The sequence below is a fragment of the Saccopteryx bilineata genome, chromosome 1, assembly GCF_036850765.1.
Source record: "Saccopteryx bilineata isolate mSacBil1 chromosome 1, mSacBil1_pri_phased_curated, whole genome shotgun sequence".
NCBI lineage: Eukaryota > Metazoa > Chordata > Mammalia > Chiroptera > Emballonuridae > Saccopteryx > Saccopteryx bilineata.
In genome coordinates, this window is record NC_089490.1 from 171,531,470 (window position 1) to 171,551,734 (window position 20,265).

The window sequence follows — 20,265 nt, forward strand, 5'->3', positions numbered from 1 at the left end:
GGGGCTACAGCAGACTGAGTGACCCCTTGCTCAAGCCAGCGACCTTGGGCTCAAGCTGGTGAGCCTTGTTCAACCCAGATGAGCCTGTGCTAAAGCTGGTGACCTAAGGGATTTTTTTTTTGTGTGTGTGTGTTTTTTTTCCTGTATTTTTCTGAAGCCAGAAACGGAGAGAGACAGTCAGACAGACCCCCGCATGCGCCCCACCGGGATCCACTCGGCACGCCCACCAGGGGGCGACGCTCTGCCCACCAGGGGGCAATGCTCTGCCCCTCCAGAGTGTCACTCTGTTGTGACCAGAGCCACTCTAGCACCTGGGGCAGAGGCCAAGGAGCCATCCCCAGCGCCCGGGGCCATCTTTGCTCCAATGGAGCCTCGGCTGCGGGAGGGGAAGAGAGAGACAGAGAGGAAGGAGAGGGGGAGGAGTGGAGAAGCAGATGGGCGCTTCTCCTTTGTGCCCTGGCCAGGAATCGAACCCGTGACTTCTGCACGCCAGGCCAACGCTCTACCACTGAGCCAACCGGCCAGGGCCGACCTAAGGGTTTTGAGCTAGGGTCTTCTGCGTCCCAGTTGAACGCTCTATCCACTGCACCACCGCCTCATTAGACAAAAAAAAAAAAAAAAGGCATTATTTTAAATTGACAGATTGGTCAATCCTTCCTTTTCAAATGCTATCTCTTATATTTCTTTTTTGTAAAAATTTACATATAATGAGTAGATTATTTACTTCAGAAGAGGAGCAAACAAAACAAAATTTGAAAAAAGTTTTTTACTAAAAATGTACCCTCCTAAGACACCATATGTCACTACCATCAGAAGCCTTGCACAAGACAAAAATCAGTAAATAATAAGTAAGGTATAGCAGTGTAAAGCAGAGCACTAGAACAATAATAATACATTCATGCTTGACTTTTATTATATTTATTTATAGGCACAAAAACCCAAATAATATTTATGTCTCAGCTCTTCCACTAGAGACCTTCATAACACACAAACATAAAACACACACACCATTCATCTTTCCCCATCTAGTTCCACTTTCTACATATCCTATTTTTTCTTCATGACATCAATCTTTAAGAGCATAAATATACAACTCATATTATATTATCTTTTTATTTATAAAAGACAATTTGAGAAGGGCACTAGGGCTTTGGGAAAAAGTCAAACATGTTACCTGAGTCTATCTTCTTTTAAAGGACAACTAAAATAGAAGTTCAGAATTTTTAGATTCTCCTATGTTTCAGACTAGAAGAAAATATTTTAAATGGGGGAGATTAAATTATTATAGCAAATTTAAGAAAGAGGTGGGAATGTTTGTATTTTATTTTAATAGTGATATCATGGAGAAGAGTTGAATTTACAATTTTTTATTTATATTTTTATATTTAGTGAGAGGAGGGTAGGCAAAGACAGACTCCCACATGTGTCACAACCAGGATTCACCTGGCAAGGCCACCAGGGGTCAATGCTCTGCTCTTCTGGGGCCTTGCTCTATTGCTCAACAACGAAGCTCTTCTTAGTGCCTGAGTCAGAAGCTATGGAGCCATCTTAAATGCTCACTTGCCAACTCACTCCAATCAAGCCATGGATGCAGGGGGGGAAGAGAGGGAGAGAGAGAGAGAGAGAGAGAGGCAAGAGGGGAAGAGGTCGAGAAGCAGATGGGCACATTTCGTGTGTGTCCTGACTGGGAATCAAACCTGGGACATCCACACATGGGGCCAATATTCTACCACTGAGCCAACCAGCCTGTGCTGAATTTATCATTTTTTAAAAACAAATTTTAAGCTTAAATGTAAGAATACCAGGCCTTCTGAGGAAATACAAACAACCCCCCACACACACACACAAAAAAAAACCCACTTTACCTTTTTGACAATGGTCTACATTCCAGCCACATGGTTTACAAAGTTAGGCAGAAAAGTCCTCTTGGTATGTTATAACTCAAATTGTTGAATAAATGATTAAAAGAAAACCATTGTTTTTAATGACATTCAATTATAAGAGAAATAAAAGGAAGTCTTTGGAGGCCAGATAAGCACACTAAATCAAGATTTCAGTGGTGTGAATGGGCTCTGGAATCCTGGAGGTATACGCTGAACCCTGGTGTATAAGAGTAGAAGTTTAATGGGCCACTGATGGTATAGGAGAAGCCTGAGGCTAGATGTAAGCCTGTTCCTTCTTTCTCTCTCCTGCTACCCACATTACTCCCTCTGAAATGAACCACTCAGTGGGAAATTACACAGCTACATTAGCAATTACTCTGATGACTGACTTCTCAAAGGCTGTAAGACGGAATGGTATCTTCAAGTTCTTAAGGAAAAAAATAAACACAGCCTCAAATTTTATATTCAAGCTGACTAACTTCTTTCTGAGAATAAAGGTAAAATAAAGAAATTTTCTATAAGTAAATCAGAAAAAAACAAGAACTACATGACTCCATACATTAGTGGGATATAAAAACGAGACTAAGAGACATGGACAAGAGTGTGGTGGTTACCGGGGATGGGGGGGAGGGAGGGAGTGGGAGGGAAGAAGGGAGAGGGGAAGGGAGAGGGGGAGGGGCACAAAGAAAACTAGATAGAGGGTGACGGAGGACAATCTGTCTTTGGGTGATGGGTATGAAATATAATTGAATGACAAGATAACCTGCACATGTTTTCTTTGAATATATGTACCCTGATTTATTGATGTTACCCCATTAACATTAATAAAAATTTATTTATAAAAAAAAGAAATTTTCTAATAAATAAAATAGTATTTACTACCAACAAGTTTTCACCTAAGAGACCATTAAAGACTATACTTCAGGAAGAAATGGTTAACATGCAAAAAGTTGACAAATGAGTATAGCTATTGATTACATGAAATAGCAAAAACAGTGGCTTGCTTGTGAGAAGGTAAAAAATACAAAACTAAAATCTGCAGTAATTGCCACTTACATACTAATGAAAAGTGGGTTAACTATAGTGAGAACCAAACCATCTTGGACAATAAAATAAAACCACCTATCAGTGAACTCTTTTCAGTAACATGACATTACTATAGTATTTTATTGTCATCGTTACTGCTCAAGCAAATAACTTTACCATTCATTATAAAAACCTCCCAAAAGAACCATAACTCTTCCAACTGAAAGTTTCAACATTTCACTATCTAACATTGCTAAAGTCCTTGCCTGGAATTTCCTTGTTTGTTTACACCTATTCTGAACTATTAAATCCTGATCCTTATCCATTCTTAACCAAGTCTCCACAATGAAAGATCCATTTTTTGGTCTTGCTTTTCCTCCCAGACTCTACTAAAGCTGTCAAGTTGTTTTTTTTCAGGCTCCAAGGTAAGCAATAAGCTCAGCTCTGTCTTATTGACATAGTGTGATGGTAGCTGGGAAGTTAGCATTCCACAATAGTTAAAATGTTCTCAAGTTATTCTATATTTTAGGAAGAAGGTATACATTGATTGGTTTTAGATACCATATTCAGTTAAATATGCATTTCAAAGGTAGCCGTTAGAAACAGATTAAGTATACAATGGTGTACTAGGTACATCAAGGTAAACAAACAATCTAAGCTACCTGCATTAACATAAACTAAATTTAAAAACCTATTGTTTAGTTTTGCTTGTTTTGAAATGTGTATCAAGTCATAAAAGTAAACACTCAGTGTTATCCCACTGATACACATTTCAGGCAAAAAAAAAAAAGACTTTTTTTAGGACAGTACAAAGGAAAATATATACATGTGGTAAAATTATGGAGAAAATTGGCAGATAAAGTAATAAACAAACAAACTTAAGACCTTAATTAAATGTTTCAAGACAAGGGGTATAATTGGAGAAGAACAAAGTGAAGAAACTTCAGAAATTTGGGAAGAGTCACTGTCACTTTTCTTAAGGTGTCTTGTATTATGTGAGTTTAGTCACAACCTATGCTAGGCATACTGGATGATAGTTTAATTTTTATAATTTAACTATTAACATACATTATATACATACACACTTAACTATGTGCACACACATACACACACAATACATTCTCCCCCATAACACAGTCCACTAGGTGTATAGGTATCATGAAGCCCTGTGGGTATAGGAACTAGGGCAAGAGGCACAAGAAAGTGTTAACACTCTGGCTAATGCTATTGTAATATGGTCCTTTGTCTCTTACCCAAGAGTCTCCTGTCTTCTATCAACATCCATTAAATTGTGGTAGGCTAAATTGCTACTTTGCAGGTAGGATAAAATCTTGTCATTCATAATTTTTGACAATATTATGAAATCTTATATATAAAAAAATACACAAGGTGCAGTATATAACATAAAAAAACTACTACTGAATATGGCTTTTAGCATGGGGGTTTAGGTATAGAAGGTGAATAATATCTAGGACAGCTACTTTACTGCTCTGTGTCTCTACAGATGGCTAGGACAGCTTCTACTCTCAAAGTTTAACATTATTGATGCAGAAAAAAATACCATGAAATGCATAGTTTCAGAATGAAGAAATGTGAAAAAAAATCTAACCATATAAATGTTAAAGATACAAATTATGATTATGGCAAGTACAAAGTTTATTTTATCTGCATTGAAATATTTATCTGTAATATACCATAAAATAAAAATTCTCTTTTAACTTGTATATCAAAGAAAAAAATGAAGAACCCCACAAAGAAACTCAAGTAAAATATTTTTATGATTACAAATGCCACTGAAGTGAAAAATCTTCAATAAGACCACCCAACCTTGACAAGTGTATTCACATAGGATTTAAAGAGTAATATTTGTATGACATATAGTAGGTGGTCTTTTGCGTGGATGAAATACTCCTGCTGACTTTGGTTCATGAATGCTTCTAGGAGAATTATAATAAATTTCTACCAGCAAACCAATATGTTAACTTAAATTTCTAATTCTGCTTTCAGAAATGTATTTTTATGATAAAATATTCAAATTCCTTAGTCCTTTGAGTGTGTATATTATCCACATGTGTACTTGTGAATACTGAATACTGTGGGTAATATGTATCCATGGATATTGCTTTGTCTTTTAATAGTTTATTGTTTATTTCATTGATTTAACTATCAGTAGGATTAAATGTAAAATTTTCAGCACTAATGATAACATGTTTTCTGGCATAACTTCATTCCTTTACTTGGCTTTAAAAATATATATATATATATTCTTTATTTTAAATTATTTTACCATAAATCATCTCAAATTATTTTCAGAAGTAGATAGAAGCTCATGACTGTAATGTATATGAATGTATATTCTAATTTTAAATGAAATATAACTTAAATAAGGTTGCAAATTTATTGGATCATCAGAAAAACAGAACAGAACAGAATAAAGGATGTCATTTAAAATCAAAATGAAGCGACTTGAGAGACTAACAGTTGTTATATAATCTGTTGGAATTTCAAGCATGATAACTTACTTGCATATGTCATCTTCTGGTTCTTCAAGCCCAAATCTTTCATCAAATGTAAGTTGTATCCCTACATTTTCCTCTACTGCTACTAATTTCCATACCAAGACCATATTTCTTGGATAAGTATGAGGAAACTTTGGGCTGTGAATACTTCCATTAGTAGACACAGTAATAATTCTCTCATGCTGGGGATCTTGTACTCCTAAAACAAAAACATAGGCATAGATTTACATTTAGAACAGATATTTCATAAATTATAGGTTTCAAAATAGTATTTTTTAATCATCCACATGTTACTCCAAAAAGTATTTGGTATACTTTACACAATATAAACTAAGTACTACTTTTTCAGAATGTATCCAGGAAAAAGAAAAATTATTTTAACATTATTGAGAAAAAACTTATGTCTATTTATATTTCAAAGAACATAGCAAATTAGTCTTTTTAAATCTGATTACTAAAATTTCAAACAACCAATTCTTTTGGTTTCCTAAAATTGCAAAAGTTAAGTTAAAGTTAAGACCCTAATTTCCAAAAACTTACCAAATATAAGTCATATTAGAACAAAAAGAAACAATTAACTATTTTTAAAAATACAAATTATAACTGAACTCCCCTAATCATGATTTAAATTAACTAACTTTGAATTCATCAAAACACAGATTATTTGCCTGAGTTTAACCTAAAAATAATCTTCCTGTAAACCCTTGAAAAAAGCTGGTCCCTTCCTAAACTCAGAGACATTCAAAGTGTAAGAAGTATTCAATAGGAGAGATATTCTTTGTTGCTGGCTTTGAAAATGGAGGAGGTTATGTGCCAAGGGATGTGAGAAGCTTCCAGAAGCTGAAGGTTGTCTAAGGCTGACAGCTAGTAAGGAAATAACACCTCAGTTATAAAACCTGAAGGAACCTGAATGAGCTTGGAAGTGGACTCTTCCCTACAGCCTTTAGAAACAAAGAATCTAATCTGGCTGACACCTTGACTGTAGCCTTGTAAAACTCTAAGCAAGGAGAGATGGCATCAGAGTAGGTAGATGCACAGACTCCCAGCTCATACCACCAAACTGAATTACAAATTAATTTAGGAACAGTCATCATGAAAAACCAACTTTGGACTAAAAGAACAGGTCTCAAAAACCAAGGAGCAAAGAAGAATCCACACTGATCCTGTTATGGAGTGTGGGTGTGTGGTAGGGGTTCCCTTGTTTCCAGGAGTGAGGGGAGACTGAGGCTGAGAGTCCAGAAGGGTTCTCATTACAAGGAGAGAGATCCTGAGATATAGGGGTCCTCAGTCTCTGAACCAGGGACCCAGCCTTGAAATCCAAGGACTGGAGGAGGCAGACAGAAAGCATTGAGAGGGGAGAAGAGCAAAGTTCTGTGTGTGGGAGGCAGCAGGAGTTCCTTAAAGGGACAGAGCAGAAAATATCACCTTGCCTAGGGTCCCAGGGACAAGATGGACTGAGAGGACTGGCTTATCTTCTACAAGAAAAGTTGGGAGAGTGAAACAGATGGTGATGGGCAGAGGAATGCCTGGGATGACCTGAGAAGCTGACTCAACCAGTGAAGAGGCTGCCATAGTTTGGAGAAGGGTTGATCCCTCCACACTGCACAAGTCTAAAGTGGTTCCGGGTGACCCACCTCCAGAAAGCTCTCCAGCTCCAATCAGCACAAAAGACACAGCTGAAAGAAGTAAGTGTGGGGGGAGGGGCAGTAAATTAGGTCTCAAGAAAGATCTGAGATACAGCACCCCCTACTGAAGCTGAGAACACACCCCATCCCCAGAGAGCAGCTGGCAGAACCCGCCTTCAGATTCTCAGAGGTTACATCCACCAAGTTCCTGGATCCAGTTTCAAATAAGCCGCCTGCTGAGATCAGTAAACAAGCCTACCACTGAGTTAAGTAAACTGAAAACATACAAATTAAGACTTCAAAGTGGCTCTAAGAGGTAAGGAGACCACAACTGGAAAAAGCTTGCAAGCCACACACAGAAACAATGGGAAGCCAGAGAAACTTAAGTCATATGAATCAGCAAGATAAATCCTCAGAAAAAGATCTGGCTAAAATGAAAGTAATCAAATTACCAGATGCAGAGTATAAAATAATGAATGTTAAGATGCTTAAGGATCTCAAAGCTACAATGGATGGACTTAATCAACATCTCAAATAAAGAAACTGTAAGCATCAAAAAGGACACAGAAATCGTAAAGAAGAACCACACAGAAATGACAAACACAATATCAGAAATGAAGACTACACTAGAAGGAATTAAAAGCAGGCTGGATGAAGCAGAGGATCAAATCAACAACTTAGAGAACAAGATAAGTGAAAGTACGGAAGTAGAACAGCAAAACAAAAAAAGGATCAAAAAGTCTGAAGAGGCCCTGGCCGGTTGGCTCAGTGGTAGAGCATCAGCCTGGCGTGCAGAAGTCCCGGGTTCGATTTCCGGCCAGGGCACACAGGAGAAGCACCCATCTGTTTCTTCACCCCTCCCCCTCTCCTTCAGTCTCTCTCTTCCCCTCCCGCAGCGAGGCTCCATTGGAACAAACATGGCCTGGGTGCTGGGGATGGCTCCTTGGCCTCTGCCCCAGGCACCGGAGTGGCTCTGGTTACAACAGAGCGACGCCCTGGTGGGCAGAGCATTGCCCCCTGGTGGGCGTGCCAGGTGGATCCCGGTCAGGTGCACGTGGGAGTCTGTCTGACTGTCTCTCCCCGTTTCCAGCTTCAGAAAAATACCAAAAAAAAAAAAAGTCTGAAGAAACTCTAAAAGAGAGCTCAGTGACAACATGAAGAGAAACAATATCTGCATAATAGGGGTTCCTGAAGAAGAAAAGAACAAGATAGAGAACCTGGTTGAAGAAATTATAGCTGAAATTTTTCCTAAATTGATACAAGAAAGAGTTACACAGGTTCAAGAAGCAGAGAGAACCCCATTAAATAAGAACCCAAAGAGACCCACACCAAGACACATCATAATCAAAATATCAAAGCTAAGAGATAAAGAAAGAATACTAAAAGCTGTAAGAGAAAAATAGTTAATCAACTACAAAGGAACCCCCATAAGGATGACATATGACTTTTCAACAGAAACACTTGAGGCCAGAAGGAAATGGCAAGAAATATTCAAAGTAATGCAGAACAAGATCCTACAACCAAGACTTCTTTATCCAGCAAGGCTATCATTTAAAATTGAAAGAGAAATAAAAAGATTCCCAGACAAAAAAAAAAACTCAAGGAATTCATCATAACCAAACCAATGCTGCAAGAAATGTTAAGGGGGCCCTGGCCGATTGGCTTAGCGGTAGAGCATCAACCTGGCATGCGGGGGACCCGAGTTCGATTCCTGGCCAGGGCACATAGGAGAAGCGCCCATTTGCTTCTCCACCCTCACCCCCTCCTTCCTCTCTGTCTCTCTCTTCCCCTCCCGCAGCCAAGGCTCCATTGGAGCAAAGATGGCCCGGGCGCTGGGGATGGCTCCTTGGCCTCTGCCCCAGGCGCTAGAGTGGCTCTGGTCGCGGCAGAGCGACACCTCCGGAGGGGCAGAGCATTGCCCCCTGGTGGGCAGAGGGTCACCCCTGGTGGGCGTGCCAGGTGGATCCTGGTCGGGCGCATGCGGGAGTCTGTCTGACTGTCTCTCCCCATTTCCAGCTTCAGAAAAATACCAAAAAAAAAAAAAAAAAGAAAGAAATGTTAAGGGGCCTGCTGTAGACAGAATAAAGCAAGAAAAAAAATCTAGTAAAAGAGGAATGTAGATTTTAAAAAAATGGCAAAAAACAACTACATATTAATAATAGCCTTAAATGTAAATGGATTAAATGGTCCAATCAAAAGACATAGGGTAGCTGAATGGATAATAAAACAGGACCCATACATATACTGTCTACAAAAGATACACATAGACTGAAAGTAAAAAGATGGAAAAAAATATTTCAAGCAAATGGAAATTTTAAAAAAAGCTGAGGTAGCAATACTTATATTTGACCAATAGACTTTAAAACAAAGGCTATAGTAAGAGATAAAGAAGGTCACTACATAATGATAAAGGGAGCAATCCAACAGGAAAAAATAACCATTATAAATATCTATGTACCTAATATAGGAGCACCTAAATATATTAAGCAGACTTTGATGGACATAAAAGGCGAGATCAATAGCAATACTATAATAGTAGAAGAATTCAATACCCTACTAACATCACTGGATAGATCCTCAAGAAAGAAAATTAACAAAGAAACAGCAAAAAAAAAACACACTAGATCAACTGGATTTAAAAGATATCTTCAGGCCTGACTCGTGGTGGCGCAGGGGGATAAAACGTCGACCTGGAACACTGAGGTTGCCGGTTCGAAACCCTGAGCTTGCCTGGTCAAGGCACATATGGGAGTTGATGCTTCCTGCTCCTCCCTTTCTCTCTCTCTCTCTCTCTCCTCTCTCTCTCTCTAAAAATCAATAAATAAAATATAAAAAAGCCCCAAAAAAAAAATAAATAAATAAATAAAAGATATCTTCAGAACCTTTCATCCTAAAGCAGCAGAATATACATTCTTTTCAAGTGAGCATGGTACATTCTCTAGGATAGACTCCATAAAATGAGTCTCAACAAATTTAAGAAGATTGAAATTATATCAAGAAGCTTCTCAGACCACAATGGTGTAAAATCAACTACAATAGAAAAACTGAAAAACACTCAAATACTTGGAAACTAAAAAGTATGTTATTAAATAACGAATGGGTCAACAATGAGATCAAGGAAGGAATCAAAAATTTCCTTGAAACAAATGAAAAATGAGCATACAACAGCTCAAAATTTATGGGACACAGCAAAAGCAGTCCCGAGAGGGAAGTTCAAAGCATTACAGGTATACCTTAAGAAGATTTAAAAAGCTCAAATAAACAAGTTGACTCTACATCTAAAAGAACTAGAAAAAGAACAGCAAGTAAAGCCCAGAGGTAGTAGAAGGAAGAAAATAATAAAGATCAGAGTGGAAATAAATGACATAGAAACTAAAAAAAAATACAGGGGATCAATGAAATCAGGAGCTGGTTCTTTGAAAAAGTAAACAAGATCCATGAACCCATAGCCAGACTCACCAAGAAAAAAAGAGAAAGGACTCAAATAAATAAAATTAGAAATGAGGGTGGAGAAGTGACAATGGACACAACAGAAATACAAAGGATTGTGAGAAAATAATTGAAGAACTATATGCCAAAAAATTAAACAACCTAGGTGAAATGAACAAATTCCTTAAAAAATATAATCTTTCAAAAATCAATCTGGAAGAATCAGAAAACCTAAATATACCAATTATAACAAATGAGATCAAAACAGTTATCAAAAATTTCCCAACAAATAAAAGCCCTGTGCCTGATGGCTTCACAGGTGAATTCTACCAAACATTCAAAGAAAAACTAACTTCTATCCTTCTCAAGCTATTTCAAAAAATTTAAGAGGAGGGAAAACTTCCAAGCTCCTTTTATGAGGCAACCATAATTCTGATTCCAAAATCAGGCAAAGACAACACAAAAAAGGAAAACTAGAGGTCAATATCCCTGATGATTTTAGATGCTAAAATTCTCAAGAAAATATTAGCAAACTGGATCCAGCAATACATGAAAAAAACCATACATCATGTTCAAGTGGGATTTATTCTGGGGAGGCAAGGCTGGTACAATATTCACAAATCAATCACTGTGATTCATCACATAAACAAAAGGAAGGACAAAAACCACATGATAATATCAATAGATGCAGAAAAAGCATTCGATAAAATCCAGCACCCATTTATGATCAAAACTCTAAGCAAAGTGGGAATACAGAGAACATACCTCAACATCATAAAGGCCATCTATGACAGATGCACAGCCAACATCATATTTAATAGGCAAAAGTTAAAAGCAATCCATTAAGATAAAAAACAAGGCAGGGTGCCTCTTATTCAACATAGTCCTGGAAGTCCTAGCCACAGCAATTAGAAAAGAAGAAATAAAAGGCATCCAAAATTGGAAAAGAAGAAGCAAAACTATCATTATTTGCTAATGATATGGTACTGTGCATAGAAGACCTTAAAGTCGCAGTCAAAAAAATTACTGGATCTGATAAACAAATTCAGCAACGTGGCAGGATATAAAATTAATGCTCAGATCAGAGGCATTTGTATACACCAACAATGATCTGTCTAAAAGAGAAATTAAGAAAACAATCCCTTTCTCTATTGCAACAAAACAAAAATAAAGTACCTAGGAGAAAATTTAACCAAGGAGGTTAAAGACTTGTACTTGGAAAATTATAAAACATTGATAAAAGAAATCAAGGAAGATACAAACAAATGGAAGCATATACTGTGGTCATGGTTAGGAAGAATAAACATAATTAAAATGTCCATATTACCCAAAGCAATTTATAAATTCAATACAATTCCTATTAAAATACCAATGACAAGCTTCAAAGATATAGATCACATATTCCAAAAACTCATATGGAAACAAAAAAGAACACCAATAACCTCAGCAATGTTGAAAAAGAAGAATAAAGTAGGTGATATCACACTTACTGATGTCAAGTAATACTACAAGATTATTGTATTCAAAACAGCTTGGTACTGGTATAAGAACAGGCCTCTAGATGAATGAAACAGAAATGAGAACCCAGAAATAAACTCACACTTTTATGGACAATTGATATTTGACAAGGTTGGTAATAGCATACAATGGAGTAAAGACAGTCTCTTCAACAAATGGTGTTTGGAAAATTGAACAGCTACCTGCAAAAGAATAAAACTAGACCACCAACTTACACCATTCACAAAAATAAACTCAAAATGGATAAAAGACTTAAATGTAAGTCGTGAAACCATAAACATCCTGGAGGAAAACATTAGGCAATAAGCTCTCTGACATCACTCACAGCAATATATTTGCTGATTTATCCCCACAGGCAAGAGAAATAAAGGACAGGATAAACAACTGGGACTATATCAAACTAAAAAGATTTAGTACAGCTAAAGACAATATGAACAAAATAAAAAGCAAACCACACAATGAGAGAACATATTCAGCAATATGTCTGATAAGGGGCTAATAACCAAAATTTATAAAGAACTGTAAAACTCAATGCCAAGAAGATAAACAATCCAATCAAAAAATGAGCAAAAGAAATGAATAGACACTTCTCAAAGAGGACACACAGATGGCCAATAGGTAGATAAAAAAAATGCTCAACATCACTAATCATTAGAGAAATGCAAATTAAAACTACAATGAGATATCACCTCACACCAGTCAGAATGACATTCATCAACTAAACAACACATAATAAGTGCTGGCGAGGATGTGGAGAAAAGGAACCCTCCTGTACTGCTGGTGGGAATGCAGACCAGTATAGCCACTGTGGAAAACAGTATGGAGATTCCTCAGAAAATTAAAAATGGAACTGCCTTTTGACCCAGCCATCCCACTTTTAGGAATATATCCCAAGAACACCACATCAATGATTCAAAAATAGAAATGCACCTCCATGTTTATGGCAGCATTGTTTATAATAGCTAAGATCTGTAAACAGCCCAAGTGTCCCTCAGTGGATGAGTGGATTAAAAAGCAGTGGTACATATACACAATGGAATACTATGGGGCCATGAAACAGAAGGAAATACTACTTTTTGCGACAACATGGATGGACCTGGAAACTATTATGTTAAGTGAAATAAGCCAGGCAGAGAAAGAAAAATATCATATGACCTCACTCATTTGAGGAATCCAATGAACAATGTGAACTGAGGAACGGAATAGAGACAGAGGAGAGATCAAAGGATCCAGAGAGAAAGTGGACAGAGGGATAGAAGATGATAGGATGATAGGGGGGATGAGAGCAGAAAAGGAAATCCTGGAGGGAAGGAGGAAGGGCATTATGGGGAGGGGGACAAGGGGGGTGTATTGGAGAACATGGGGGAGGGGATGATGTATTCGGGGGGATACCAGAATCTCTGTAAACACAATAAATTAAAATAAAAAGAATAAAAAAGAAAAGTATAAAACCTAAATGAAGAAATTATCCCATTTTATTAAGACTTGAGCAGAAGCATGACATGACCCTGAATGGGTAGAATGGAATGGTCACCTAGCTTACAGGGCCCTCCTCTATGTGCCCCACTCTTTAGTATATGTGCTGCCGAAGCAAGCACTGGGCCCCACTCTAGCTCTCTGACTGCATCTCCTCTTACTCTCTGTTGTTTTCCTTATTCCAGTTACCCAGGCCTTGCTCTTCTTTGAACACTCTGGATATGCTTTTATAAGTTCTCTCTTACTGGGAATGCTTTTCCCAGGAATCTGCATAACTTGCTCCCTTATTTCCTCTATGTCTTTGCTCCAATGTCATCTGCTTAATATATCTTTACCTGGCCACTCTATTTTAAATTGTATTTTGTTCTTTCTCTGTCCTCACTGTACCCATCCCTGCTTCATTTTCTTCCATAGTTCCTGTTACCCTCTGACATCCTAACTAGTTTGCTTCATTTTGATTCTTGTCCTTCTCCTTCTTTATCAAGTGCTCCCTTACATTCCACGAGGACCACTCTACATCCCAAATACTTAAGAGAGTTCTTGGCACAGAGTAGATGCTCAATAAATATTTGTTGAAAAAATGAATAGATGTATTATTATTATTATAGTTAAAGAAGCAAAAGTAATTATTAGTTTTCAAACAAGAAAACATTGGTCAATAAATATCCAAAAAGGTGTTCTGCTTCATAGGTAACCAAAAGAATGCTAATTGAAGTGACAATGTGATGCCATTTCTCAACTATCACATGGCAAAGGTAACAGAATGACAGTATTTGAGATTGATTAGAATATAATTAAATACTCTCATATTCTTCTGGTGGAAATATAAATTTTTTTTCTAGGAAACAAATTGCCTAAGTGTTTTTAGAGCCTTAAAATGCTTGGATTTTTTTTTGAAGAATTAACTCTACAATTAGGAAATAATCAGAGAGATATGAAATAATTATGCACATAGATGTTTATCACAGAATTATTTGCAATCTTTAAAAACTGAGTCTCACCTTAAAAAGGAGGTGAACGATTTGTACACTGAAAATACAAACCATTGTTAAAAGAAACCAAAGAAGATAGTAATAAATGGAAAGAGCTCCCATGTAAATGGATTGGAAGACTCAGTGTCATTCAAATGTCCATGCTAACCAAAGTGATCTACAGATTCAGTGCAATCTCTATCAAAATCCCAATGACATTTTTGTAGAACTATAAAAAATCCATCCTGAAATTCACATGCAATCTCAAGGGATCCCATATAGCAAAACAATCTTAAGAAAGAACAGAGTTGATGACATTATACTTTATGGTTTCATAACATACTACAAAGCAGTAGTAATCAAGATAATGTGGTACTAGCATAAAGAGAAGTCTAGATAACAATGGAAGAGAACAAAGAACCTAGACATAAACGGTGCATATATGGCCTAATGATTTTCAACAGGGTGCTAAGACTACAAATGGGGAAAGGACAGTCTCTTCAACAAACGGTTTTGTTAAAATTGGATAGGCACATGCAAAAGAATGAGTTTAGACTCATACCTTACACCATGTATAAAAATTAACTCAAAATTAAAGACCCCAATGTAAGACCTAAAACTATAAAACTCTTAGAAGAAACACTTCAGGACATTGAGTTTGACCATGACTTCCTGGATATGTCACCAAAAGCACTGGCAACAAACACAAAAATGGACAAATAGGAGTGCCCCAGGAAACAACAGAGTGAAAAGGCAACCTATGAAATGAGAGAAAATATTTGCAAATCATATATCTGACATAGGGTTACTATTCAGAATGTAAAAGGAACTTTTATAACTCAACAACAGACAACCTGGTTTTAAATGGGCAAAGGATTTGAATAGACATTTCTCAAAAAAAGACATACAAATTGTCAGCAAGCATGTAAAACACTGCTCAGCATCACTAAATGCAAATCACAACCACAATGAGATACCACTTTACACTTATTAAGATGGCTTCTATCAAAAGAATAGAAAATAAATGTTCATAAGGAAATTAAAATCTTTGTGCAACACTCTAGAAATGTAAAGTCGTGCAGTTACTGTGGAAAACAGTATAGTGGTTGCTCAAAAAATTAAAAATAGAAGTATTATCTGATCAGCAACCCCACTTCTTGGTATATATCAAAATAATTCAAACAGGACCTCAGATATTTGCACCCCCATGTCTATCAAAGCACTTTTCATAATAGCCCAAAACCGGAAGCAACCAATATGTTTACAAAGAAAATGTGGTAGATAAATCCAGTGAAATACTATGTAGTCTTTAAAAAAGAAGGAAATCCTGTCACATGTTATAAAACATGGATAAAAACCAAAGACATTATGCTAAACAAATCACAAAAGGACAGATACTGTATGAGTCCATTCATATGAAGTATCCAAAATACTGAAAATTGTAGAAAGTAGAAAATGGCTACAAAGGTTGGGTGGGAAAGGGAGGAGGGGGAACTAGTGGGTTTCAGTTTTACAAGATGAAAGAGTCCTACAGATCTGTGCACAACAATGTAAATATACTTAACGCTATTGAACTGTATACTGAGAATGGTTAAGATGATAAAATGTAATATTACGTGCTGTTGTGTTTTTTTTTACCTCAATAAAAAACAAGTATGATAATAGTTAAATAAAAACAAAACAAAACAAAAAACTGAGGAAGAACCTAGTCACGCAATACCCAGGCTTCTGACCTATGCAGTGAAGAATAACGTGTGTTTAAAACTGCTATATTTCTTATATACTTTAGAAAACAAATGCATTTTTTATTGGGCAGAAAGCTGTTTCAATAGCAAGTTATTTCTTTTTACCTCAGTTCATTAGTAGCAATTACAATAATATCAGCACCTTTTCATTTAATATTCATGTTAGTCAAAATACATTGTTTCACCCTGATAAAATGTAATTTAAGAATATTGCTCTAAGAAATGTTTTGTATTTAAAAAACAATGTCAGGGTCATATATTAGAAGGGTCATATTATTAAGGTTAAAGAATAACCTTTATGATTTTTAAAATACCCTAAATAATTTTAACAAGTTTATCTATGATTCTTAAAGCAGTTTTTTCAACAATCTTTTTGGTAAGTACTATTTTATGTTTTGTAACATAATTAGGAAGACAAGGTAAATAGAACTATACCCCACATTGAATATACCCCACATTAAGAGAAATACCATTATATTTGTAAAATAAGCTTTAACTGTCTGCACTTATGCTTAAACTTGTCCCCAGAAGTAAGCAACCTACACGAAATATGTTCCCTATTACTGCAAACTAATATTTGATACTGCTGTTGACTATATTAGCATATATGAAATGATCAATAACTCTTCTACTCACATAATTTAGCACCAGTATATCCTGACAGAGGATCTATCAAGTTAGATGAATTCTTCCTTATAGTGACACATTTTATTAAGACAATAATATTAATTTATTATTAAAATTAAATTAATATTTTATGTTTTTAAAGATTTCTTTTAAAAACAAGGTATTTCCCCACTCTTTAAATTTTCTTCCAATAATCATCATATTTCAAATGCTTACATCAGTCCCTTATACCAAGGGTTCTTCTTATTTTACAACTAATATTTCTAATGAATAAATTTTTCCAATCAGATCTAGTAAAATTTAATATTTGCCTCATTTTGTCCAAAAAGTGCCTTATATACCAAGATATTCTTTATAAATGCAGCAAGGTTTACTCTTTCATCTGCAATCTAGAAATAGTTATCAGAAGTTCTGAATTTTATTTTTATATCTTCAGTCAAAAACGCTCATCGATAAAATGTACATGCTTAAATTGTTTACATAATTTTTGCTTTATAAGTCACTATTCCATTAAACTATACTAAACATTATTTATATACTAAAAATCTAAGCCTTGTTTTTGTTAAAAGAATTGTAAATTTTCTAACTTAAATTGCTGCTTCCAAAAATCCATCTCAAAATGCAGTGAGGTTTGCCACCAAGCACATATGATTTGCACATGACTGTAAGGAATTTATGTAAATTTAAAACAACTATCCCTTGAATCAAAAAGAAAAAAAAAGCAACAAACATTCAGTTCTACCAAATTAAGACCCTGCATTTATAATTCTGTTGTCTAAAAAATGTCATCTTTTTAAATATACAACTTACTGGTATTTTAGGGATGAAGTAAGTATATATTTTATAACTATTTTATTGAACATATGCTTTTCCTATGCCTAATAAACAGTACACACATAGAAAATACCAATGAAATAAAATAATTGCTTGTAGTTAAAATACTAAAATATTCACAACATGCTTCTTCAATACATCCTAAGCAAGAATAAATTATTCATCATAGATGAGTTTAGCATAAAAAATAAAAATGTGTACAAACACTAAAATTTTTAAATTATAAGTATACACCACTTTATATTATCCTGCACAACCCTTCTTAAGATAGAAGTATTAAAAACTAAAATGAAACAAAAATAGAAAAGGAAAAGAAGGGAGATTAATAATGCAAATACTATAAAATTATTGATTATATATGTACACATATGATTAAACTATATAGAATCATTGCATATTCATATGCATTCAAAAGTTTAGCATAAAAATCAAATAATTTTCTAATGTTTTCCATGCTATTAGTCTCTTTGTAGCTATATATATTACAGATAAGAGAGGGTAGGAACAAAATCACAAAAAGCAATATAATTGATCATTGAAAATGTTGTTAATAAAGATAACACTAAAATAAGTGTTTCTGGATAATATATAACTCATAAAAAAATAAATCACCCATTTCTTTCCCTATTCTAATGTTTTAAGTTGATCATTGTGGGAAAGACCTGATGTAATGTGAAGAATTAGGTAAACAAAATGAGTCTCAAATCTTGGTTTAGTTTTAGAGTTATGAAGAGTTTCATCCTGTTTCACATCCAGGAATCCCCAAACTACAGGCCCGCGGGCCGCATGCAGCCCCCTGAGGCCATTTATCCGGCCCCCTCCGCACTTCTGGAAGGGGCACCTCTTTCATTGGTGGTCAGTGAGAGGAGCACAGTATGTGGCGGCCCTCCAACAGTCTGAGGGACAGTGAACTGGCTCCCTGTGTAAAAAGTTTGGGGACCTCAAGACTGTACTAACAAGTCACACAAAAACTGGTAGATTTCATAGATGTCCTGTAGAATTTTTGGATGTGTTTATATCCAAATATATGTTAATTTCACACTGTGTACAAAAAGGTATTTCTGTAATAATTAGTTGCATCTATTTTCAAATCCTTAATTGATAAATACACATATTCATTGGTCTTATTTGTGCTTTGCTCTACTCACTATTGTTTCCCTTGATAATCCATCTTTATTCTAATCTTGTTATTTTGCTTATAAACTATTTGTTTTCACTTTCATTAACTCTCAGTTAACAAGTTTCACTTTTAGCAACAGTTAAAATCATATCTCATATGTACAAGCTAGTTTTACTGCTGCCATAATTGGTACCTTTTTGCCTAGGAAATCAAGAAGAATATCCTAATCTGATTCTGTCAAGAGAAGATACTCTTGAGCTCCACATAGCAAACAAATAGCTCCCCATAAATTCCAAATGATATACAAGTGTCCCATTTTCACGTTTAATATTTTTAATTCTAGCAATACAAAACTATAATATACTAGACAGAAAACTCAGACTTATCAGCTCAACCAACTGTTTGCCATATTAAAAACAACAACAAAATAAAACCAAGATAATCAAACAAGTTCATGTTGTTTATATGAAACCGTATACAAATTAGTGAATCAATGTTCAAAAGTAAGAATGAAATAAGGGATTGCTATGTTAAGTAAACTGTAAAACAATATATTTAAGATATGCTCAACTGAAATTCTTGAATTTATCCCAAAAGATAACCCTTTTATTCTGCAAGAAAGTGAATAGTCCAAAATTAGACACTGAGAACCTATTATGTTTCAGGTACTGTTCCAGATACTTGGGACATCAGAAACAAAGCACAGCTTTACTATGACAACTTGTGGAACTTTAATTATTATTTCTTGACTAAATACACTAATAAATTAATATTCAACTATCAAAAACCACTTTAGATGTTACCTAGTTTAGATTGCCATCTCTGATTCCTTTAGGACTGTATATTTTAAAATTTTAGGAATTGATCTTTCTTATTTTTTACCATATTATAAATTCATAGATTAAAAAATTATTTTTATTGAAGTCCATAACCCAGATCTAGCTTCAAGCTCAGCACACAGCACTTCATACATATTGATAGTAGAAAAATACTTCATATCTCAGAGCATAGCAGAAAGTAATTTTATGTATTATTTTGAAATTTTATCCTTATACTAAATTTCTAAAGGCTGTTTATAAAAAGAAAAAGAAAGTTTTATAATTTATACACCTCCCAAGATGACGTCAGAGTGATGGCGTGGTAGGAAGCGATACCGATAAATCTCCCCATAAACTCAACAAGATCTTCAACTAGAAACAGAAAAACCTATCCTTGGAGCCTTCAGATGCTTCACAACACATCCAAAGGTATGGACGAGCAAAATATTGGCTAGATATATGATCAAACCCCAGGGGGAAATAGGGAGTAAGAAATGCTCCACCTCCCTCTCTAACCCAAACAGGAAGGCTTTCACTGGGAACTGAGAATATAGAAACTAAGGTGGGCATAGGGAGTGAATAGATCCAGGCCGCGGTACAAACAGCCAAACCAAGCTGTGGCACGAAGATCCAAGCTGAGAAAAAACCTGGGCAATTCAAGCTAACACGCACGC

At 35.6% G+C, this 20,265-nt stretch overlaps 1 protein-coding gene across 1 annotated transcript in view; it reads right to left on the reverse strand.

The window, feature by feature from the left end:
• PDGFC (platelet derived growth factor C) overlaps nt 1-20,265 on the reverse strand; it is a 207,362-nt gene that overhangs the window by 81,392 nt on the left and 105,705 nt on the right. Inside the window, exon 2 of the mRNA XM_066279723.1 lies at nt 5,432-5,627. Within this exon, the coding sequence (XP_066135820.1) occupies nt 5,432-5,627 (196 nt within the window). The remainder of the gene's footprint in view (nt 1-5,431; nt 5,628-20,265) is intronic.